Below are 25,368 nucleotides of genomic sequence, written 5' to 3'. Positions count from 1 at the left end.
AGTGCGAAGTCCCTCCTCTGGAGAAATAGATCCTTGAAGTAAAAGACCTATAGATATCAGCAATGGTCATCTACTAGTTTTGACCACGTCCTAAGAGGCACTTTATAAATCCATGAGAGGCCACACTTGTTTCCCCTCTTTTCTTCGACCTTCTTAACCTTGGGGCCTTTATACTAGCTCTTCTGCCAGGAATGCTGGTGCACCAGGTGGCCCTGTGGCCTCATTCTCCCTTATCAACTGCAGGTGTTTATTCAAATGCCAGCTTGCCATTGAGGTCTTCAGCTTTCACCTCCCATCCCCCATCCCCCCCACCACTTTCCTTCCCCAATAGCAATTTTTCTCCTCAGCAGTCATCACTCCATACTCTGCTATGAAATATCTTATTGATTCATCATCTCCCCTTGCCACCTACCCTCCCCCCATGTAAAATCCAAGGAGACAGAGAATTTTTGTCCATACAGAACGATACTCAGTAAGTGAACAAAAGATTTTTTTGAATAAATTAATAAAATAGTCACAAATTCTAAAAAATAAGTAAAAGAAAAATTAAGGCAATTAAGAAAATGAGAACGTTACAAAGTAAATGGAAATAAACATCACATGTTACTTAGCTCTGTGGTGAATGTTTACATCATCAAAACAATGAAAACACTATGTGTGAATTAAACCAAAAAGGAAGGTGTAACTAAGGCGAGGATAACAAGAGCAATGGAGGTTTACAGGCTACATGATCTGCAATTCCTAAAATTAGTGACTCAAGAAGTGACAATACATACACTTAAAAATTTGAAAGGAAAAATGAGAAAACAGCTTAAGGGTTGTAAGTGGTTATAGCAGAGTGCCTGAGTTTGCTGGTTTTGGTTATACGTATTTTAGCTCTCTTTGATGTTTAAACTCTGTATATATATCGTTTAATAAAATAACAAAGGCATTTTACCTAAAGGGAAACTGTGTCTTTGCAAAGTTCTAAGAACGCTTGATTCTGTATAATTCGTATCACAGTGGCTGGCACATGGTCTGTACTGAACATATATTTGTGGGACGGAGAGATGATTTTGACTATAAATACACATGGAAGATGGCTTCTGAGTTTCACGTTAAATCCTATAGAAGTATGATGTGTTCTTTGACAACAGAAAGATAAAATACTTCATAAAATGCTTTGTTTTTGATATAAATCATAGGATAAAACCATAGATGCGTTTCAATTATGGCCAAAAAATAGCAATAAAATAAAAAATGCATAAGAGAAGTTTTCTTGACTTTTTTTTTTTTTTCTTGACGTTTTAGTTAGAAAATACTTATTACATAAGAGGGCCGTTTGCCTCTATACCTATAGTTTAGCTACGTGCAGTAGCACGTAGCTATATACTGCCACTTAGTGGCAACATCTGTAAGTACAGTCTGGTTTTGGCAACTGCAAAGAAACTCTTCGTATTTAAGCCAAAAAAAGCTATATCCATCCTTCTATCCATCCGTCCGTCCAGCCCTTCTTTCTCAATTCATTAACTGAATCCTGAACAGGAGTATAAATACGGAGGAATAACAGGCAGTAAAGCTAAAGTATTTTATTAATAATTTATTGTCAGTAAGAAAGACTGGCTAATGGTAGTTTTCAGTAAAAACCTTTACAAGACCATTGCATCACAAATATACAGACACTATAAAAACTGTGTCATGGTGGTTTTGGTTCTAAACAGTCTGCAGAAGGTCCCCATTACACTTTCCAATAATGAAAAATCTTTATAATTCTAAAATACAGCAACCCATTTAAGACATGTCCATGTATGGGATCTGTCCTCATCCTATGTACAGATAGAAATGAATGACTATACTGAAATGTATTAACGAAACGTCATACTTCAGTTGAAAAGGATACAGAGTGAAACCCTGGTTATATTAAAAAATCAGGGTGCTAGGTAATGACACTAACACCACCAAAATTCGGTCAAAAACAAATGCACAAAGTATCTTGAAATTCTAGTTAAAACTAAAAAAAATCAAATCTGTACATAAAATTTACAAAAGAAGACAGGAAAATTAAAATAATCAAATCTATATAAATACATGAATCATGCTAACAAGATAGTAGGACTGATTTTCATTTTATTATTTTAACACAGACAAATGTAAATACAAAAAAGATGCTCAGAAATGGCACAGCCGACGTAAACCTCACCCAAAGACAGAAGGTTAGGACGCTGGAAATGGCTAACAGGTCACAAGGTGCGGGATTCAGTGCAGCCATGCCCGTTTCAGCTCACCGAAAAAAGCGCTTAAGCACTGCTGCAAAGATCAATGCAGGAGATCACTGACAGAATCTCTAGGTTCATTATGGTTCAGGCACTTTGCGGGGAGTCTGAGCGTCAGACCTCCGTATGCTGTTGAGAATCGAGTGGAGGGATCGTCACCTCTTCGAAGTGGCCATCATCTCCACTCTCGTAGTCACTCATCATGACCTCAGACTCGACTTCACAGCACGCAGACACGTCAGAGCAGGAAGCTGTGGAGGCGTACATGGACACGGGCATGTTCTCTACAGTGGAGGCTTCAAAGCTCCTTTGATACCCTGGAGGGTAAGGGGCGTAGGGTTCTCTGCGAGCACTGTTCTCACCAGGGCCTGCTTTCTGAGGTTCAGACATATCGGTAGGATAGAAATTGGGCAGATACTGATTCAAGTTGAACCTCTGCCGGCTTCTCGATGAAGAGCCCAGGCTCCCTGCAGCGGGCATGTCTCTGGGAGGGTGTATGGATTCAAACTGGTCACTGAATTCTGGAGGTAAGGGTGGCAGCTCGTCAGGCACGGGGAAGTCCTCTGGCGGGGGTGGAAAGTCACTCTCAATGTCGTAGCCTCCAGGGTAATAGTCTGTATCGATGGCGTTTGGATCTGCTGAGTACAGGGGCGTCTGCTCATCAATCACCTCATAATTGGGGAACTCTTGTATATCTGGCAGAGGAACACTTGGCATCCAATCTGATGTATCCCAGTGATACCCTTGGTAGAAAAGAAAACAGACTTCAACGTGTTTTCCTCCCAAGAGTGCGTACCACGGAAAAAGGGCTCAGTGTATGCAACACACACAGGTGCAAAGGCATTCCCACGCACAGAGGATCAACATTCTGGAAACCCTTGGTCTCTGCTTTGAAGACGTCCTCCCATCCCGAACCACTTTTGAGAACCTCTATGGATTAGGCTCTGGCTCCTAAAATGTGGACTTACAGTTTTATGTAAGCACCTAACACTCAAGTGTTAGGTGCTTACATAAAGAAATGGAAGTTTTAACAGGAGCAGTATGCTAGCATCTAGACACATGCACTTTTCTTCAAATGATTCCAATCATCCTTTCAGCTTTCCTCTTGTAATTTAGAACCCACTGCTCTTTAGAAAGAAGAGTATTAGTTCAGTCTTAGGACATTGGTAAAGAAATTTTGTCCTTTCAGAAAGAAGTCTCTATTTAGTAAAATATTAAATGTCACTTGATCTGCACTACTTGTCGTTAAAAAAAAAAACAGTAATTAATGTGAGTCTTTAAATAAAAGCAATCTTTAGCATGCTAAAATTTAAAAAATAAATTTCCTTTATAACATTACAAGTTTAATATTAAAAATTGTACTACTTTTCATTAGCCCTAAGAAAAACAATGAACTGTATTAATACAGTGACATATCAAAGCATGCCTCCAAATCAAAAATGCAATTAAACATTGAAAACTGTAACGTAATCTTTGATAAACTACAATTTTTGTTACTTTAGAAAGGACTAAGGATCATTTTCAACTATATATTATAAAAGTATAATTATTAAAAAAAACCCTCCGCCCACCCCGGGATTTTTGAAACCCTTTGGCAGACGGGCGAAGGTGAGGCAGTCGCGTTTAGAATGCAGGGCACGAACAACTATGCACTAGTTACTGCGCAAACACATGAAGCAAGTCAGCACTGGGTCGAACCTCCACCAATTTGTTTTAGTGAATTATCAGTGAACAACTGGCATGCATAAGTCACCTCTTGATTTGCTGAGGTCAGGAGCAGCAAAAGATTCTTTTGGTTGCAGAGTAGAGAGAAAAGAAAACATTTGTAATTAAAAGAGAAGGACGGCTGAAAAGGCAATAAAGATAAGTACATAACACAATATAAACTGTTTATAAAGGCCCAGCCAGCCATGTACTATGCCTCTAAGCCATTATCTATGAAAATTCCAAATGGTGAGAAATTTGTGTAGCACAAGTAAAATGGGACGTGGGAGTGCAGGGAAAAGATGAGTGATGATGAAGTAGGGACTGTGCCTGGAAACTCAGGATTTTACTTTCTTTCCCTTGTTTCTGGCAAGCTAATCCTGAAAACACAAAATTTTGTTAGGAGTAACTGAAAGTCTATAGGCTCTAATAAAATGTAAACTGGTACGGAATTTAAATGACACCCTCATGTTACTGAGAAATATTATGAAAGGCTCGGTCACATCAGGTCCCTTAGGTGATAACCCAAATACAAAAGCCACAGTGACACAAGAGGCACATACTTTCCAGCACAGCAAGGCCTGCACATGGCCATTAAATTCAGAGAAACCATGAATGCACTTAGACACTTATGAACAGCCAAGAGGAAATCTCTCCAAACCTTGCCCAGTTTGAATACGATTTTATACCTACATTGTCCACCTTTCCTTGGAGACACCATTAGCTGCCTGTAGCCCAGAGCCCACCCATCCACTTGCGCTTTCAGGGTCCTCGTTTTGCATGTGGAACTCCAGCATGGAGCAGAGACAGTCAGTGTGAATCACATGACCCTGGGCAGGTTGCTTACCCTGGCTAAGCTTAAGGCTCTTATCTTTGAAATGGGGGTGGAAATCCCTTAGTTTTTTGGAGGATTAAATCAGATAATGTAGGTCAAGCACTAACTGTTGGCGACCATCATGGTTCTTATTATTGTGGAAGTAAGAACCATGGTGATTAGTGACTTTCTCAACAAGGCCAATGCCTTCTGTGCATTCAATGATGTTCTTGAAAATCCTTGTGATAAAATAATTTGGAACAAAGAAGATTTGATGGTTCTCTTCTAGGAATTTAAATCAAAAACTGTGGTGATTCTAAAACATGAATAAGCCAGTATTTAGCTAACTGTATCTATAGAATTATTCTAAAAAGCCTGCTAAAAATGTGGTAGTTTCTTTTTAAAAAGAGGATTGACAATTTTTGTTACTAAGTAGGCACTCAATAATTCTTAAATTTAAACTAGCTTTCAATTTTAAACTCAATTAATATTTAATATGCCGAAAATATTTTTCAATGAAAGAGACTGCAATGAAAGAACCACTCAAATTTTGCTTCTTTAAACTCTGTCAGTATTTAAAATATTAGAATTTCATCACGGGAAAACTAAAATTCAGTCGGCAAAATATAGATCACCTTCTGACTCACTAAGCAAAGACATGGTACTTCTTAGGAAAGTAAGTGTAAGGCTCATTGGTAACCGTAATTAGTAAACACGGAAACCTCACCCCTGCCCCATCCCATCAAACTTGGCCTGAAACCATCCTTCTCGCACCTAAATCTTGGTGACACATATGTCCTAGCAAAAAGGATCCCCTAAGCTTTATGTACTCTTGGTGGTCTACGCCAGTAGTTCTGAAAGTGCGATCCTTAGACCAGTAACACCAGAATTAACTGGGGGCTGGTTGGGAATGCAAATTCTCAGGGCCCCATCCAGACCTCCTCAATCCTTGAAACCTTGGTGCTGGGGCCTAACAATTAGGGTGTTCACAAGCTCTACGGTCATCTGACTTACAGTTTGAAAATGCCTGTGCAGTCTGCATGTGATTACTTCAATTTCAGTGTATAATAAAGGGCTAATTTAATTTAAGGCAGGTATTTCCTATAATTTTGACCAGATATACCTTCCTATTCAATGATTTCCACTCAACCAAATATAAAAATATACCTTATCATGTTCTATAATTTTCCTTGACCATACCTCAGGGAAAATCCAAAAAGGAAGAGTCAGTTACAGTTAATTATAAAAGCTGTGTGTTATTTAGTTTTACTCCTATTCATATGAAGATAATTTTTTATATTAAAATTTTTTTAGATAGAATTACTTCTAACTTCTTACTATTGTGCCATGTAAAGGCAGCTGTCAAGACCCTATAGGTGACTTCTGGCGTCTGTGTAAATTCACTGTGAACGGCAAAAAGTAACAAAGACTACAGACACACATATATAACAGTATTTTGCGATGTATCTGGATTATTAATGTACACGCCTGCACAAAATAAAAGTATTCAACCTCCTCAGAACCATAACATAAGGACTTTGTACAACACTACAATAGGCAAAAGCACACAACTCCAGGGACAGTCACTGTAAACACAAACACAGAGCACAGGCATGACTATACCTTCTTTAGTCACCGTGTCAACTACAGCATTGACATGGTGTATTACAGTCACTATGGAAGCTTGTAAAAAGGTACAAAAGGAGTAAATTAGGAAAATCTTCAGTTAGTCAGGAGACAGTGCATTAAACAGCATTTCTTTATATTATATAACTTCTACCTCATAGTTTTAAAAATGTGACTACTTTAACATAGCTATATAATTATGTATGACCCTTGCACTCTCTTCCTTACATGTCTCAGAGATTTTTCTAATCAAGCTATATATTTGTATTATTAATCAAAGGAACAGAGTAACCACATGATACTGTAATTTAGGAAAAAAATTTTTAGCCATAAATTTGTGTCACAATGACAATTATGAATCAAGTCATGACAAAACAATCCTTATTTTAACATCCCATGGGCAAAAGATTTCATATTCAAAGAGTCAAATACTTGCTAAGCCAATTTTCTGGGACCATTTAATAAACTCATTCTTCCCAGGAAAAAAAAATTAAGAGCTATATAATAAGGTAAACTATGCAACATAAAAATAAAAATGGCTTTGTCGCTGTTCTATGTACTCCCACCCCAATTTTCTTGTCTTTCTGCAGATGAGTTAACAGCTGGTGAGCTAACATCCAGCAGAGAAATGCAGACTGTCTGCCTGGCTGTTTCCTGTGTAAATTCCCTTTCATTTGTTTTCCCTTTCATTTGTTTTAAAGCATCTATGCCAAAATAAATAAGTATGCATGTAATAGGCAGAAGGATGGCCCTCAAAGATGTACACAACCTAATCCTGGGAACCTGTGAATATGTTACTATCCTCGGCAAAAGGGACTTTGCTAATATGATTAGGTTAAAGGTCCTGAGATGAAGGGATTTTCCGCTATTATCTGTGCAGGCCCAATGTAATCACAAGGGTTCTTAAACGGGGAGCAACTTTCCCAGCCTTGGCTGGAGGGAGCTGTGACTAGAGCAGAACGGCCAGGAGGTGCACTGTTGCTGTCTTTGAGGGATGGAAGAGTAAGCCATGAGCCAAGGAGCGGGGCAGCCTCTAGAAGCTGGAAAAGGTACAGGAAAGGGATTCTCCCCTGGAGTCTCCAGAAACAACCTTACTGACATCTTAAATTTAGCCTCCTGAGACAAGCATCAAATTTCTAAACTACAGAACTGTCACAAATTTATCTTGTCTCAAGCCACTATGTAATCTATTATAACAGCCTTAGAAAACTAAAAAATATAATTTAAATACTCTCTTAATACAGACTTTATGACTGATAATGATTAAAATTATGATAAAGATTAAAATACAGACACTCCTGGAAAATGTATTTTTTCTCACATTGTATTATCTGGCAATTAATTTTCTTAACTAATTTGACCATAGCTTATTAAAGCTATTTAAGAGTATTACGAATGATGTTTCAGTGAAAAAAACTAGGAAAAGAAAGAAAATGCTGACAAAATTCTGAGGTTTACGAAGAGCATTTAAGGACAAAGATATAAATTATTACATAAATCAGCAACTCTAATGTTTTAGAATTAAACCTACTGAAAGAAAGAATTCTACTTTGTTGTTGGTTTAATAAGCAGTTATGTCCATATACTTCATCACTAGATAATAAACACAGGTGTACCTTGATGTCATACAAAACATGCTTAAAGTGATTCAGGAATGAATGGCACGTACTTATGGCCATCCTTAGTTTAGAAAGGTCTCTTCAGTGTATTATGGGCAATTTACTCTGGATTCACAAACAATTCAGTTTACACATGGCATTTTTATGCAAAAAAATTACTAATTCTGACACTCAAAAATTTCCATTAAAAACTCACTTTTTTGTATTTCTGAATATTGACAGTTTTCTCTACTGGTATGTGCTAATATGGTAAAGCTGGTTATCAATGCGATTTACCCTCAGATAAACAAAACTGGCATCAATGATCCCACCGTCAAACCTTCTTCATTAGAAATATAATCAAACTTACTAGCAATCTCTTAAAGTGTGCTCTCAGTCAGTATGCTCTGATCCAAATGGGAGCTGAGGCCGCAGGGGAGTTGGGGGAAGAGACAAATAAAACCTTGTAATACCACAGGTGCCGCTGAGGTTGCATGTTTCAGACTATGGCTTCTCCTCTTAGGGCTGTGAGGGTGTAAGTGTGTGTGCGTGGGGTATGCTCAAGGAAGTTGTTACAAGGGTTTTTTAAAATTCCACATAACTTCTATAATATTCACTGTTGTGGAAAAAAGGTCAAAGTGAAATTAACCAATCAGACAGACATTACCTTTCAATTAATTATATTTTCTTCCTTATTACTGACCAGTTGCTACAGTTCCAATACCTAAGCACTAAGAACATTTTAAACATTTTCCCTAGTTGGAAGTTCATGCAAGGCTGTCCAAGGTATTGTCTAACTGTGGTCCGAAGTGAAACGTGAAGACCGTGTGAAACCAAACCAGGGGCACCGGGCGCGTCTACCTGACTGCGCTGCATCACGTGCGCAGGGCTGTGGACAGCCAGCAGGGGACCAGGGCATTTCAGGTGTGCGTTTACTCACCGTTGTCGTCACACGGCTCCGACTGGAAGGAGCTCAGGGACTGCACTTCACACAGGCTCTCCCGGGCACTGTACGGCTGAGAAGGCTTTTCCTCCAGTGGCTTTTTGGAGAGACAAGGATCAAGATCCACTACTTTAGCTAAAAGGAGGAGATGACAGACAAACCAGTTACACTCTATGAAGGCAGAGACTCTGTTTTCTTCCCTGCTGTATCCTGACGCAGGGCAAGCGTGACCCACAGACTGCCTGGCTTTTGCTTAGTGAAAGAACATCAAAAGAAAAAAACCAGAAACACCTGAAAAACAAAACCAAAAACCTACAAATATGGCTTGCAGACTCACACAGAATAGAAATTCGCAATAAACCTGCCTGTGGACACCATTAGACAACCTGGGGAATTAATTTGAAAATGGTACCTATAGCTTTTTTCAAAGCATCAAATATATGTCAGGCCACTTAAATACCGTCACTTTCTCTGGGCACGTTAGGAAAAAAATCCTATTACGCAAATGCCCTCCCAACTGTTTTGTCATAAAAGTCCCTCCACATTATAGTTGAGAACCCACATCAATTACAAAGATAAAATGATCTTTCCAGATTAACTGGAACATGACTGGATTCAATTCCTAAATTAAAATAACATCGCACCCACAGTGCTCAGCCAGGGCTGGGGCATCAGGAAAAGCTTTCCAGTCCTCCCAGAGCTCTACAGGGTCTGAGCACATTCACCACTCACAAAGACTCCACAGTTTGATCTGAACCACCAGAAGCTCTGGCAGAACTTGTCACCTCACTGTCCATTGCTCAGCGACATTGTATCAAGATTTAGAAAGTTGTTCTTACTATCATAGTCGAAGTCCCAGTTCGGCTTCTGGATTGAATCACTGTCAGAAGGAGAGTTTGAAGGAGGCGGCGGAGGCAGGTTTGGGGCCACGCTGCAGACGGCCACGGCCTTCCGGTGTCCGTGCACAGACTCGGGGTTAAAGGTGCTGAATTCGGGGTGCTCGGGTATAGCCGATCCTTCGAAGGAGTTTCGGTCAAGGTTGTTTCTAGAGTCGCTTGGAATGCTTGGAGTGTAGGAGATAGGACGGACAGGCACCTGGGGTGGTATGTCGGAGTACATGTTCTTATTTAGCTTTGAGTCAAAATACGGTCTTTGCAAGAAAGCTGCGCTGGGTCCCAAGTGTTTGTCCTCAGCTTTGGGCTGGTGTTTCTTCTTTCGACTAATCATCTTGCGGCAGAAGATGAACAGCAGCACCAGTAGAAAAATGCCCGTTATGAAAACCACGATGCCGATGCCCTCAGCCAGGCCGATGTCCCAGGGGGTCGACACGTATTGGTTTGGGGTGACGTCCTCACAGTGTCTTCCTCTGTACTCACGGCTGCAGTTACAGTGGTAGGAGCCGTGTGTGTTCTCGCAAAGGGCTCCATTTCGGCAGGGGTTGCCAGCACATTCGTCAATGTCACTCTGACACCTGCCAAGACAGCCCAGATTGAGGAGAGAGGCCTTTGCAACATGAGCCAGAACGTGCCAGGCCTATGACTCTTAGAGACTAACGGCTAAGTCCTCCTGAATAAGATCCACCCAAAAATACACTACTGACAACAATAACTACACAAAAAACCTTCCGTGGAGTAATGAATCATTTGATTCCATACTCTGTACATTTGGGAGATAAACATTATGCCAAGTCAATCTTTAACTGCCAGTTTTCTAAGGATTCAACAGATTACTAAATCAAACTCATAGGCTAAACCTCAGTTTGTCTTGATTTCTGATCCAGAAATTTAGAATGTGCATGATAAATGTACTTCAAGAGACTAGGTTAAATTTCTCAGAAAATGTTCCTGTTTGGAAAAATGACAGTTCCATAAAGCATGTAAAAAGGCTAGAAAACTCTGTCTTCCATTTTTATATGCTTCTCCCTGTTGAAAATCTCCCTCAGACCCTCACCCTTACGGACTCGTCCGCTCGCGATCCCCTCACCCCCGCCGCCCAGCCTCCCGCCTTCCCAAATGCGCGTATTTTGCACCTGCGCAGATCCACCTGCCACTTGGAACCCTTCCTCCTTTAACAAAATGTATCTGCTTAACATCCCCTACACTCACCTAGCATTACAATTTTGATTACTGAGACATTTTTGTTAAATACATTGAGTATTGTCTAGAATTAAAGTAGACTCACAAATGAAAACCATGTGACTGATGACAAAGTTCAAGACCACAACCACTACTAGAGCAAAACCTTATGTGAATCTCTGTAGGCAGGTCGCGCTTCAAGCCTTCTAACAAGACTGATATGACGGTGAAGGCTTTTCTAGATGTACAGCACTAGGCACTTACAAGTAACAAGCACCGAGTAAGACTTCACCTATTTGGTTTAAAAACTAAGGTGAAATGGCATCTGGAACTAAAAGCCACTTCTTTCAAGGTCAACAACAGGCACCTTAGTGCCTCATTTTCTTCACCTGGAAAATAATTCTCACCTCTCAGGATTATGGAAGGCTCACAGAAGATACTGAGAGAGTGGAAAAAGATTTTAGATGCTACATAAATGATGAAAAAATGTCATCACTCTCACAGACAGGTAACAACTCCTTGGGAGTCTGCTTTAAAAAACACAATCTTACTCACTCCTTTAACAGTTACTTCCTGCAAGCACCCATACAGTCTTTGTTCATAAATAATGTTTTTAAAGTATAGAAGCATTATATATTGAAAGCATATAATATTTCAAGCATTATAATATTACATTCATTTGGCTCAGTGTTTTTTTATTTTAAAGAATGAAAAGATAAATTATGCAAGGAGCCATTATGAGCTCGGAATTCCAATCCTGAAGCAACACAGTCCAAATTAATGAAGTTTTGTTGCATCTGCTGATCACTGTGAAACTATAGAGAGGTGCAGATACAAATCTTGAAAGAAGCCAGTTACCTTTCTCCCCTAAAACCCAAGTCACACTGACAGACAGCACCATCCAAACTGTCAAAACATGTTCCACCATTTTTACAGGGTTCATCTTTGCAGTAGGGACTAAGCTGGCACCTAGAGAACAGGGAAAAAATAAACATAAACCGAATACTTAAATGGTAACAAGTGAATGTATTTTACAAACATGATGACATTAGAAACGCTAATGTTAAAATTAACTATGAAAGCTAAGAAAACTCTGCGTACCTCTGGCCAGTATATAATCCTCTACATTGACAAAGGAAGCCTCCATTGTCCACCATGCAGGTGCCACCGTACAGGCAGGGGCTGGAGGAACACGGATTGATGCCCACCTCACAATAGGTCCCTATGTACAAGGCACTGCATTTGCAGTAATAACCTGTATCAGCAAAAGGGAACAAAAAGTCCTACCATTCAGTAGCTCAAAAAATAAGTCTCAGTATATTCGTTTTTACTTTTAAGTTCAGGTGAAGATTTAGCTCTCCAAGACCTGTAAAAAACCTAGTAAAATTCCCATTCCCTCGGAGTAAAAAGTTGTCTAGTGCTGGTATCACCAAAACACAAAGAACTGAAGAGAAAACTCATAACCAGCTCTAGTTCACCATAATTTACGAGGGGTCCAAGGCCTTCTGGAAAACCACTTCTACTCCCACCTAGAGCGAGCAAGGCTAGCAGTCCCCTTGCTGGGCCACTGGATAAAAGGAGGCCTCAAGAAGAGCTACGTGGAACCAGTTCTAACCCCCAGGTCAGTGTCCGTGTGGCCGGAGAGGAGTTCAGGGTCAGCTGCGGCTTCCTGTGGCTGCTGGTGCAGAACGAGACGTGTTTGGAAACACGAAGCAGCGCGGCCGCAGCTCAGCGGGAGAGAAACTGTCCCCTCCAGCCGCTGCTGGGATGCATTCAAAATCTCACTCCGCTAGAGCATCATGTATGCTACTCAGATCCCATGCTGGCTGCAGGATCTGACAAAACTGATTGAATAAGAAGAGAAAGAGCAGAAATACAGGGGGAACTTCCCCTCAAGCGCATATGCGTGTAACGTTTAAAGAAGGCTCACGTGTGAAGCTTACCTCCAGTGGGTGAGGGGTGGCAGGCGCCTCCGTTCTGGCATGGGCTGCTCGAGCAGTCTTCCGTAGCTGTTAACAAGCACCCAGGAGACACGTCCACCGATTCTTCAATGTGTGCGTAGCTCCTTGGTTTGTTATTTAAAGGGAGTTCCTGCCCATTCAGATAAATGGAGTCCATACAACCCCTGAAACCACTGCCAATCTGGGGGCTTCTTCCATGCCGTGAGCCCTGCTGACGGATGTGGCCACCAAAAAACACATGGCTATCCAGGTTGAGGGTTTTCAGTGTCCCCGGGGCTGTGCCTGATGCGGTGTGGACTTGGTCTAGAACCAACCTGGCATAGTTTCCATTCACTTCAAGAGACACCGCGTGCCACAGCCCATCGTTGACCTGGATGCTCTGGACAGAGACGATGCCTGGGCCGCTTCCACAGTCGAATTTGTACTGCAGCCTTCCGTTGTGGATCTATGACAGAAACAATCACTGTTCACGTTACTCTCATGGAGTCTTCATGCACAGTCTCAGATCATGTTTGGTGACTGAAGGAAGAAAGTAAGCCCTCGCGTTTAAGTACTACAGAACACACGCTCATTCATCGTACAGATAATAAAAATGGACCTTTCAAGGATATCAAATTTCAACCGCGTATCCTAAAGGCGTCGTGTAATAATGAGCTGTACCAAACAACAACCAAAAATAGCATCAGGTTTTATCAGAAGTCAAAAATGAATCATGCTAAAAAAAAAAAGTAGGCAAGCTAATTATCACTTCAAGCATATGTGCGACCTTTCTATAAACTCCCTATAATATTACTAAGGTGTAATATCACTTAGAGTTTGAATGTTAACAGTCACAGGTACCTAAAAATGTTTGTAAAAAACAGAAGTAAATGTCTATGTCACCGCAGAGCAAAAAGAGCTTTTCATTCTACAAAACTTATGTGTAAGTATCAATGAACCATTTAAATGAATAACTCAACCATTTCATTTTGCTTATCTTATTCTTTTAAAAAAATGGACAATCTGAACATAATATGGAATTTCTATTTTTAAAGTCTCCCACAATCTGAGGTACAAATATGCAAAAACGCTCACCTCCAAGATGCTGTAGTCAGTCCCGCGAGCGTACATGACAACCGCGTGGGTAGAGTATGTTCGCAGCCTCATGGTCAGTTTCATCTCTAACTTGTTTTCATTTTCCATTAGACGATATTTCACAAAGCTGTTTCCAGTAAATGTTACGGATGAACTCCCTGTGAATCACAAAGAGGAAAAAATAAATGAGAATCAAGTTTAAATATTTTTATAAGTGTGTCCCCACACTCCCGCCCTGACTAATTCAAGTTTTGGATCTAAGATTATAACATTATAAAATGCAATGCAATGGGAAATGTCTACTTGTTTAATAAACAGCACAGCATAAGTGGATTTCTATTTGGAGAGAATAAGTTAGACTACTGTATCACAGAGAAATGAATTCTAAGATAATAAAAGACCTAAATATGAAATGTCCATTATAAAATTATTAGAAAGCAGTTTAGGAAAATACATAGCCTGAAGGTGGTTTGGGAAACCTTCTCAAGCAAGACATAAAACAATTCCCATTCTACAAAAATGAAGAAAATAGTATCAATCCAGAGATGAAAATTGTTTTGTAAAATTAGGCAGAAGTGACAAAATAAAAATTAGACAAATCAAAAGATCAATAACATACAGACAGCGTTATGCAGATGTTTTCTGATCAAAATACACAAAGAGCTCCAGAGCTCCAGACATTAAAGATAAGAAACAAATAATCCAAAAAAAATAATAATAAATAAAAAAGAAACAAATAATCCAGATAATCACGCACATAACAGGAACGGGCCAGTCACAGAAGAGGAAGCGCTAACAGGCAATGAACAAATGAAAAGACTGCTTTCACAAGTAGCCAGAGAAATGGCAGTTAAAATAATTAGATACCATTTCATGCTTATTAGATGGGGGGATCTGTTTTTTAATTGAAAACCTTCAATATTAGCAAAAGAACGGGGAATGAGACCTTCACACATGACTGGAAGAAATAGGCACTGGCACAGCTTTTGGGAAACTAACATAATGGTATACCTAAAAATTAAACGTGTAGTTCACCTTTGACACAGGTAAGTCCCAGTTTTACAATCTACTGTACAGAAATGAAAGCACCAATATGTAAGGATACACGTTTAAGGATTCTTCTTGTAACACAGGAGAACATAAACTGAATCTCTACACGTAAGCACCATGTTGAATAAATGATGGTACAGCCGTGCTACAAAATGCTGTACAACTATTAACAAGCATTAGGACTTGGCAAGATGCTCATCACAGAGGAAAAGAGGACTGTGTTAGATGTAACCACTCCTCAGTTTCTTTAAAAAAAAAAGATGTGAAAGGAAAAGGAAAATAAATCTGTACGTATGGGACTGTATGTTCATATGAGCTCTGATGAGAGAGGAAGAGCATCCTTCCTCCTCAGGAGGAGTTCAAGAGGAAGGAAAAGCTACTACTTTATTCGCCTCTATGTCTGACCTGTTATAATAAACATACTTTACAATACTTTTCAACTCCAACAAAGAAGAAAATAAGAAACTCTGAAAGTTACTTTTTTAAATACAAGTACTCTTAATTATTGAACCTCTCACCTGGGCACTGGCCAAACTTGCCACCTGGACAGACGCAGCTGTATGTCTCCTCTCTGGGATCAGTGACACATTCAGATCCTTCAGGGCACGGACTGTCTTCACATCCATGATGGACAAGTGGGCATTTTCCCCCTTTGTTTAAAAAAAAAAAAAAAGGGCAGGGGGGAAAGCTAATTAATAGGAATTTCAAGAGAACGATCTTTAACATATAGCCTTCAAAGGTCGTACATGAAATGACCTGCACTGCCTACTTCCACGTGCGTATGTGTGTTACCTGTGCAGAGACACACAGCTGTCCTACGGTGGCGCGGGGTCACAAAGCTCAGTCTGGCCGTGCTATGCGTTGACATCGCACTTTCATCCACGGACACCTTTTCATCGCAGAATCTCCAGGGGCAATCCAGCCCTGCACAGAGCTTCTGGAACACATCCAATATCCTCACACCACTGATCTCCTCAATATCCGTCACGGAAGAATTAATCTTGTGCAGAAGTTGTTTTGGTGAGACCTGGGCGCTACCTGATCTCTCTACAAAAAGCAAGATGTCCAGGTGCGGATGAGGCTCGGAGGGCTGCAAGCTAACGATCTGAATGTCACTCCTCCTCACACCCAGGATGTTCCGCAAAGCTCGCTGGAAGTTGCGCCAATAGTCCCCAACGAACTCTTCCGGGGTGAGGTTGGCAAAGCGGACGGCCACGGTCTGGTTCAACATCTCCTGCGTCACTTGTCTGATGTGCACCGTGACATCAGCCACGGTGGTAAATTTCCCATCCGTTACGCTGACGTTGAGGAGGTACTGCCCTACGTCCAGCTTCTTGTGGGCTATTAGCTTGCCCCCCGTGCTGGAGACAGAGAAGAGGCTGCCCATTTGGGGATCGAGGCTGTAGGTTAACGTGTCATACACGTCTTGGTCCGTCGCGTGGATCTTCCCGATGACACCACCTGAGTACTCCTCTCCAAAAGCAGTAATGAAAATCTCTAGTGGCAAAATTGCAGGAGGATAGATGCTCTCTTCAATGACTCTGATGTCAATGTATGTCAAAGATGACAACTGAGGCTTTCCGTTATCTGCCACCTACGAGAAAAGGGAAAAAAAAAAATCACCTTCATCTATGTCATCGTTTACAACTTAATAAAAATATATTTACATTGTTCAAGTTCTAAAATATTACCAATTGTTAGATATTAGTTCTCCACATGAGAAGTATTATCAAGGGACAGGATAAATACTTCTTTCTAGCCCTTTCACTAATTTACGTTGAAATTTAGCTCTACCAACATCTATGACAAAGTAACCAAATGAATAAATAAGCCCCCACGAAGTGCCATGGGATAAAAATGAAGGTCTGACTAAAACACCAGAAAAAGACTATAATTCTAATTCAGTTTTGTCTTCTCATGCAATGTAAGCTGTTTACACAGGACAAGATAACCACCAAAGCAACTCTTCTCCATATGAGTCCACAACAAAATCAGAAAGACAGACTTCAATACCTTAATGTGCAGCAAGTAATGATCGTTCACTTTCCTATTTATGGCAGCTGCCGTCAGGAGGGCTCCCTGCTGGTTGACTTCAAATGCCCCCTCCTTGTTTCCACTCACAATGCTGAAGAAGAAGGGCGGGCCATTGTGGGAGGAGTCCCTGTCCGTCACTGCCAGCTGCAGCACACTGAACCCCACGGGCTTATTTTCCTGCAAGAGTAAGAGAACCACACAACTTTCAACAAAATCCCGTATCATATGCACGTTTTCTATAATACGAAATTTACAGAAAAGAGAGACACTGCCGCTCCATTTGGAAGGAGGAGAGAGGAGGGGTGGTGGTGATGGGAAGGGGGGGGCTGGAGGGGAGGGGGCACGTGAGGAGAAAGGTGTGGGGGGAGTGAGGGAGGGGTGCCGGGAGGGGTGAGGGAGGGGAGGCGTTTGGAGGAGGAGTGGCAGGGAGGAGGGAGGGTAAGGGGCAAGGAGGAAATGCAAGGGCAGAAGGTAAGGTTAACAATCAAGCTAGCGAGAATATCTTAAAAATCAAAGCACAGGAAGAGATGACAGCATCTTGGAAATGCTCATCTTTTAGTATTGGTGGAGACCCCTGTAATCTCACTGTTCCCATTTTTCTCAAAAGTAGTCTTTGGAAAAGAAAGATATTTCAAACGAATCACTGAGGCCAAAAACGAGTTTATTTCAACAGGGGTGCATTCAGTGAGGCTTGGGCCCAGGATCACCTGGATGATCAGGCTGTAGTTTCCCCTGGAGAAGACGGGAGCGTTGTCGTTGACATCAGACACGTCTATGTTCACAGTGGTCGTGGTGACTCTGGGTGGACTGCCGTTGTCCGAGGCCTGCACGGTGAGCGTGTAACCCGAAATCTTTTCGGGGAAAAGATAAAGAGAATCATGTCCATTTCCACAAGGCCCAAGCGCAGGGTTCAGCCTGAAGCGTACTTCTGATTACTGGAGGGGCGGATCCGAGGGCCTGCCATTCCCCGTGTCCTGCAGGCGGGCAATTCCCTAGCTTACAAATAACTGATCTGAAAAATGTAATGTATCTGCTCGACAGAAAAAGTTACTAATAGGGATGAGAATCTCCAATGCGTCTCAGAAACGTACTTGTTCCATTAAACTGTTCTAACTTTGAAAACCTGCAGATCTATTAACAGAAATTAAGACAGAAAAGTAATACAAATGATGAGAGAAAACATCACATATGTTGAAGGCTGTTGCTTTACTAGTGGCGGGGAAGGCAACTTTCCCTCCGGCCCCAGTGTGACTCTGAGCCAGAAGCAGGCAGACAGCAAGCTGCCTCCCACCCTCGAGGGCTCACTCGTTCTCAACACTCCGCTCACCCTCCCCGCATCCATGTCACTCTTGGATTGTAGTCAACTGTCTAAATCTCCCAAGATCCTCGCTTTGGGAACTTCCTACAAAAGAAGGTGAGTTAAGTGAGGTGGCCTCTCTTCCAGGACAGTTTCTTTAAAGCTCTCTCTTCCAGAATGAGCAGTTAAGAGGCCAAGAAGCTGGCTAACCCCAGAGGACGTGCTGCAGAATGTCAGTCCTGAAAGACGCTCCAACAAAAAGAGGACAACGTAGCTTGGGAGACTCCCTTTTGCCATCTCCCAATGGACATGAGTACACTAAAGGATCTGAGAAGTGTTTCAGTCAAAAATACTAAGTTTTGTTCTGCCCAGCAGTACTGCAATCCTAAGCATAACAGTCATGCTTCCTAAACTCTGGGAAAGTCCCCGCTCAAAATAACAGGTCAGAAAAGGAATTAAAGAATGGACTTTGATGAAATACCTCAGCACTATCTCCCCAAATTCCTCTAATCTTGGATTTACCCACTACTCTTCTGAAATTGCAGTCTTTATTATCATCGATGCCCTTCCAATTCCCCAAACCAAGGCTCTTTCACTTCTCCTTCACTTCATTACCTCTGAGGCAGCTCCCCTCCTGTCTGTGAGAGCACATGACTAAGTGGATGGATGGATGGATGGATGGATGGACGGATGGATGGACAAAGGGAGGGAGGGCTTGCCTCTCTCCTTATTCACTCACTTTTATCTCAATACCTCAGATCACTTCCATAATCATCTTCAGAGGCATGTACCATAGCTGTATTTCCAGCTTTCAAGTCTCTTAAGTTTGACTAAAATCTCTAAATGCTGGCTGAATAATTTTACTTGAATACGCCACTTTCCTCTACAAATCAGCATCTTGAAAAATCACGTTCAAGCACCTCTCCCAGTGCTGAGTTTACGCCCTGTGACCTCCTACTCGCCTTTAATGGCACCACCCAGTCACAGCAAGACTGAAATGCATCGAGTCCTCTGCCACCTCTGCTTTCTCTGGAGGGCCATAGCTGAGCTCCGTGGACCTAATTTTTCCTCTACAAAGTTTCCGCACTTGTCTCGTCATTGCTACTTTCCCAGTTTGGGCTCTTGCTGTTTCATAACTGATGAACTGTCACTGTCCCTCCCACCTCTGGGATAACACTTAGACCTGCTGTAGGACTGGTCTTCAGCAACCACCTCCTGTGCTGTTACACCTGGGCTCACAGCATCGGTAACCACCTAATGCCTGCAGTGCCAGCCTGGTTTTGTCTGTGGCCTGTCATCTGTTCCTAAAACTCTTCATCTATCTCTCCTCCCTCACCTGTTTGTACGATCACTCTACTCCAACACAACTGAACAGAATCACCTAAAGACACCCCACGTCTCTTCCTTCCTCTATCCTTGTTCCCCCAGCTCCTCACAGGGAAGTCCCTCCTCTCAACACTATGTTTTCCTGAATCTCTGCTATTATTTAAAACCCAGCTTCTAGCTCCATGCAGCGTCTCAAAACACTGGTGCCAACAGTAACTTGGTCCTGAATACAAACTCTTATTATCCAACCTTCACATTACTATGAAACACATCACATATTCTGGAGATCTTCATACTACAACTGCTTTTCAAGTATTTATATCTTGCTTGTCACTTACTGAGAACAAGGCTGGTTCTACCCTTTTAACACTTCCCAAACTGTCGGCAGAGGCGAACACAAGGCACTTCCATCTACTGATCTGACAATCTGTAAACAATCTACGTCAGATTTTTCCACTTACTGTTTCCCGGTCTAGAAGTTTGGTCACTTTCACTTCTCCCCTGGCAGGGTCGATTGTAAATGGACTTCCCTGATTGCCGTCTATAATTGAATAGCGGATGTGGCTGTTTGAAGGTCCATCGGCATCATCTGCCATAACCTAGAAAAATCACACTCCAGTTTAGGAGACAGATGAGGGAGGGACAGAAGTCGACTAAGCAAATTTCTGATATCAACAGCTAGTTTGTGTTAAGGCAATCACTTATAATAGAGTCAGTAACTAAAGAGGCTAGCAAAAGACATTTCCCTATCTTCAAATTATCAATATTTTCAAGTAAGGCCACTACAAAAACTGGATCAATCTCACTAAAAATTCTTGCACAGACCCAGAAGAAGGCTGTAGGGGAAGAGGTACGCACTGTAATGACAGACTGTTCAAGAACAGCATCTTCACTGATCACTGCCGTGTAGGTGTCTTGGCTGAACACTGGGGTGTTGTCATTGATGTCTGTTACGTTGATGTTCACAGTTGCAACATCACTCAGTGAAGGTGTGCCCCCATCAGTGGCTTCTACCGTCAGGTAATACTCATGAGAGCTTTCATAGTCCAGATTCTCAATGATAAATATGGCCCCTGAACAGAAAATCAAAATTACTTTCCAGTGCTTTAAAATGCCACCACATTCTCCTCCTATGACTAAAATTTTCAGTTCAGTAGTTTACTTACCATTTATGTATGGGTTCTAATTTCTTAATTCAACAATTAAAACATGAATTTGCCCATCCTTGGAACCTTATTTATTTCTCTTAATTACTTTCCTGATACTTTTTGTGATATGTGAATTGCTTTCCTAGTCAGTACTCCTTATGTCTCCCTGCTATAAAAATGATAACATTTCTTATCTCTTTTCAATGATAGTTTACTACAGACTTTAATGAAATAGAAAACACAAAAATTCTGTTCTTTGGCTTTTCGTTTCCTTTTCCTTCTCATACTTTTTCTTTTACAGAAATGTACATCCTTTTAAAAAATCTCCAGAATAACTACTTATATCCCGTCATTTTTTAAAAATCCCTTTTTGATTTAATAATTCCTTTAACGTCTTTCCTTTTAACTTCCTTATAGTCTACCCTACATAAAGAGCCCTAAAAATAACTATTTTATGATATGTGCTAAAAATACATTTTAAAACAGCATCATCACACACCTACCCTTCAGCTGAAAGCCACATACAATTAAATACAGTTGGAATGGAGCAATTTTTTACAGAGCAATTTACTTACACCTATTTTAGATGACAGATTAACAAGACTACAAAAAGTATTTATGCAGCCAGAGTCAATAGCGCCAATGACTTCTGACCTTGTTGGCGGTCACTCAGTAAGTGACTCAGTCCAAGTACTTCGACGGTTGTCTATAACTAGCGTAATGAAGAGATCAATTTAATGAATTATCAGATGTCCCCTACTGAAGCTAAGATCAAAGAGGTCGAAACTGCTGTTTCACCTGGGAAGCTACTTCACATGAGATCCACGTGGGCCATCAAAAGGAGTCGTTCTGCAAAATCTTCTACCATCTTCAATTCTTTACCTTTACTGATTTATGACACCTTATATCTTTACTAAATTACTAGCGTATGATGCTTTAATTTTCTATTTAAAGTTAATTTGCTTATAGTTATAATGGATAAGCCAGAAATGTATTTTATTATGTAGAAGTATAGTTTAAAGTCTTCTAAACCACTCTGAATCCCACTTATGATAACAACACAAAGAAAACTTGGGTCTTCTCTTTTAGAGTATCTATTGACAATGTATGACCTGTTTTTGTACCAGGTGAAGTGCTGAGCAATCTAGCCGTTTGCAGAATAAAGGGCTTCCTCTCGTTTGCATGGTAGGTTACCTGTTTTAGAATCTATGCTGAATTTCCCATGTTCGTTTCCACTTATTATCGAGTAGGTGATTTCTGCATTTGCTTCAATGTCCCTACTTGCTGCATACACTTGAAGAACTTCTGTTCCAATGAGAACATCCTCAGACACTGTGGCACCATATTCACGGTATTCAAACACGGGTGGGTTGTCATTTATATCCAAAACGGATACAACAACAGTGCCGGTAGCTGTCAACCTTCTTGGCAAACCATGATCTACAGCTTTCAAAGTTAGAGTGTATACTGCCTGTAGTTCTCTATCCAAAGGCTTTTCTAACTGAATGATTCCAGATAATTCATTAATGGAGAACTGTCCATCAGCAGAGTTAATCAGTGAGTAGGATACCTTCCGATTCAGTCCTGTCAAGACATGACATCATGTCAAAATGTTTTATTTCAAGAAACGTAAACAAATTATTATTTTTAAATCCAGCATACATATGAAAAAGGGAAAATGCCAATATACATTATTTTTAAAATTCTTATGACTATGACCTTAAAAATGTAAACTTTAAAATGAGCAATTTGTTGAGTTAAAACAAATATAATTTCATAGTCATCTGGCTTTTTCAGACTACGTTATACAGGAACTTATGCTCTAACAGCCAGCAGATCTTTAAAAATAAAGTCTATTTGTTATTTAGCTTCAGTAACAAAAATTTATTTGAAAAGTAACATTTTTGGTATTCTTCTGATTCTTCAGTGTTAGAATGACTGAAGAAGTTATTTTTATTCTCTGCTATCAAAATGCTATGAATATATACCTTAGAGTCTTATTTTCTCTATAAAAAATTGGAAAGGTCTGTAAAACTATAACAATATATCGTTTTCTTCTGTTATGTTCCTATGATACTAAATCTCTTTGTCACTAATGCTTTATTCACAAAAAATAACACTTCACTAATTAATTCAATGGGACATAAAGATCAGTTTATCTCATCACTAAGCAGAATTTTAGGGGTACCACAGATACTTTACAACAGTAAGTTCACTGGGTACAATTTTGAGACTTCAAATATTCATTAAAAATGAGTTCATTGGGCTTCCCTGGTGGCGCGGTGGTTCAGAGTCCGCCTGCCAATGCAGGGGACACGGGTTCGTGTCCCGGTCCGGGAGGATCCCACATGCCGCGGAGCGGCTGGGCCCGTGAGCCATGGCCGCTGGGCCTGCGCTCCGCAACAGGAGAGGCCACATCAGTGAGAGGCCCGCGTATCGCAAAAAAAAAAAAAAAAAAAAAGAGTTTATTATTCTGAAGATTTCATTCCATTTTTAATGCTAACACGATTTTTAATGGTAGCATGACAATGGTGAGTTATTCAACATGCATGAGGTAGGGGTCATCAGAGGGGCTGAATGTGGCACAGTGCTCTAAAATAGGCTCCTCCTCAGGTAACAGTGCATAGTTTGAAGGCAAAAGCATCACTTGGGCGATACCTGCATCCACATCCGTGGCCTGTACCCTTGTCAGGAGCGTGCCAGGCTCTGTGTTTTCAAACACGGTGATGGTGTAAGGATCGGCAGAGAATTCGGGGGCGTTATCATTCACATCCTCTAACGTGAGCACAATATCAGCTTGACAGAATCTTCCCCCTCCATCCGTGGCCTTGACCAGCAGATTATAGGTTGCCTGGTCCTCGCGGTCAAGGGGGGCTAATGTTTTCAGTTCACCTAAAAACAAAAATAAACGGGCTCACTTGAAATTTAAAATGTGACTGCAAGAGCATATCTTTCTTCCCCTTTTCTCTTACATTTAGAAAATCTGAATAACAGCCTTCCTCTGGAGAACAATTTTATTAGTGACAGAGTCAGCAGCTGTGGGAGCCCTCAGAGCTGGAGGGTTTCAAACCCTGCCAGGTGCTAGCTCTAAGCCTTAAAGCTCTCCAGGTCAGGACCTCTCGCATTATATACGATGCCCTAAAGCAAAAGAGCTGCCAATTTACCAAATTGAAAACATTTTTAAATTGACTCAAAAATTAGATTCACATGTTTATCATTAATTTGGGGGGAGCTTAATAGAAAACTGTTACTTGACCCCCAATTTTAACAAAATACAAATTGAAAGAGAAAGTCCTAGAGGTTTAAAGTAAAACACCACTCATCATTTTAATGAATACACTAAATTATAAATTTATGGTCACAAATTCAAGAAAACAAACTATATGTAAAATGGATAAAGCAGAAAGTTTGAGATATACTTTAACTTCTGAGTTTTTTTTTTTAAAAGGTGATATAAAAAAACATAAATTTTAAATCCTCGGTTCAAGTAGGTGATTGTTGCTGTTTTTTATCTCACCCCAAATTTTACACATTGAATTGCTGTTTGCATTTCTAAAAGATGCCATTTTTGTAGCAGGACAGTAAATTTTACAAGAACAAACTGTCATTTCAAATTTTCCGTGTGATCCAAAACCACCCACGTGTGACTTTGCTGGAACACAATTAGTTTTGCCCCAAACTCTACCTTTACCTGTGTCTGGATTTAGTTTGAATTTTTCTGCACCTGGACCAAATAATGTGTAAGTAATTTCGGCATTGGAACGGATATCTGCATCTGTAGCAGAGACCTGCATGATCAATTTCCCAGGAAAGGCATCTTCTGGAATCGTGTCGGAATATAAAGTCTACAAAGATTTTAAACAATACTGTTAACATAAAACATTAAAAGGTAACATGACTGCCAAGGGAGTAACAGAAATCATTTAACTTTGGTCACAGAACACATGGGAAATGACTAAAACTAAAATCCAAGGAGCTTTCAAAACTATTTTTCTTACAAAACATTTAAAACAGAGAGGATTCATATAACAGTTAACAACCCCATACGCTGAAAGAGTCTGACCTGACATTTAACCTACAGAATTCTGAATACTTTGTCTTTGATTTGGTTTCATATTTAATTTAAATTCTTATGAGAAAATACACATAACACTCCATTTTTACCTAAAAATTAGAGAGAATACAAGCCTGATACATTACGTCTAATTTCCAACACAGGAATTTATTGTTTGCAATCACTGTTAAAACACCACCAAGTAACTGCATTTGGGAGAGAAGTGAGCCTCATGACACGGGAGAAAACAAAGGTTATCCAAGGCCACCTGGGAGGGGGGCAAGTGATGCTCAGGCCAGGGCTGTCTTCTGCCCTGCTCCACCCCGTCTCTCTTCAAATCTGACCTGATTCTCAAACACAGGGAACGGTTGTTTTCCAGTTCCAAATATTTAGAAATCCATGTCGTAAACCA

The 25,368-nt window shown here is 40.6% G+C and overlaps 1 protein-coding gene across 3 annotated transcripts in view; it reads right to left on the bottom strand.

Annotated features, from left to right (window-relative positions):
* Positions 1 to 1,564: 1,564 nt before the first annotated feature.
* Positions 1,565 to 25,368, bottom strand: part of FAT1 (FAT atypical cadherin 1) — a 104,667-nt gene continuing 80,863 nt past the window's right edge. For 2 of the 3 annotated variants that reach the window (XM_060136676.1, XM_060136675.1), the window contains 16 exons: positions 24,594 to 24,747; positions 23,561 to 23,794; positions 22,097 to 22,486; positions 20,613 to 20,827; positions 20,216 to 20,353; positions 17,839 to 17,982; positions 17,111 to 17,308; positions 15,890 to 16,691; positions 15,616 to 15,747; positions 14,048 to 14,205; positions 12,956 to 13,418; positions 12,114 to 12,267; positions 11,871 to 11,981; positions 9,777 to 10,408; positions 8,935 to 9,072; positions 1,565 to 2,995 (listed from right to left, as the gene is read on the bottom strand). In XM_060136676.1, the coding sequence (XP_059992659.1) occupies positions 2,367 to 2,995; positions 8,935 to 9,072; positions 9,777 to 10,408; positions 11,871 to 11,981; positions 12,114 to 12,267; positions 12,956 to 13,418; positions 14,048 to 14,205; positions 15,616 to 15,747; positions 15,890 to 16,691; positions 17,111 to 17,308; positions 17,839 to 17,982; positions 20,216 to 20,353; positions 20,613 to 20,827; positions 22,097 to 22,486; positions 23,561 to 23,794; positions 24,594 to 24,747 (4,692 nt within the window). In that variant the 3' untranslated portion in view covers positions 1,565 to 2,366. Of the gene's footprint in view, positions 2,996 to 4,005; positions 4,042 to 6,393; positions 6,454 to 8,934; positions 9,073 to 9,776; positions 10,409 to 11,870; positions 11,982 to 12,113; positions 12,268 to 12,955; positions 13,419 to 14,047; positions 14,206 to 15,615; positions 15,748 to 15,889; positions 16,692 to 17,110; positions 17,309 to 17,838; positions 17,983 to 20,215; positions 20,354 to 20,612; positions 20,828 to 22,096; positions 22,487 to 23,560; positions 23,795 to 24,593; positions 24,748 to 25,368 lie in introns of all 3 variants that reach the window. The other variant, XM_060136674.1, reaches the window with a different exon arrangement.

This window comes from Lagenorhynchus albirostris, chromosome 21 (genome assembly GCF_949774975.1).
Source record: "Lagenorhynchus albirostris chromosome 21, mLagAlb1.1, whole genome shotgun sequence".
Lineage (NCBI taxonomy): Eukaryota > Metazoa > Chordata > Mammalia > Artiodactyla > Delphinidae > Lagenorhynchus > Lagenorhynchus albirostris.
The sequence above is the reverse complement of the archived record's forward strand: the minus strand, read 5'-3'. Positions and strand labels throughout refer to the sequence as shown.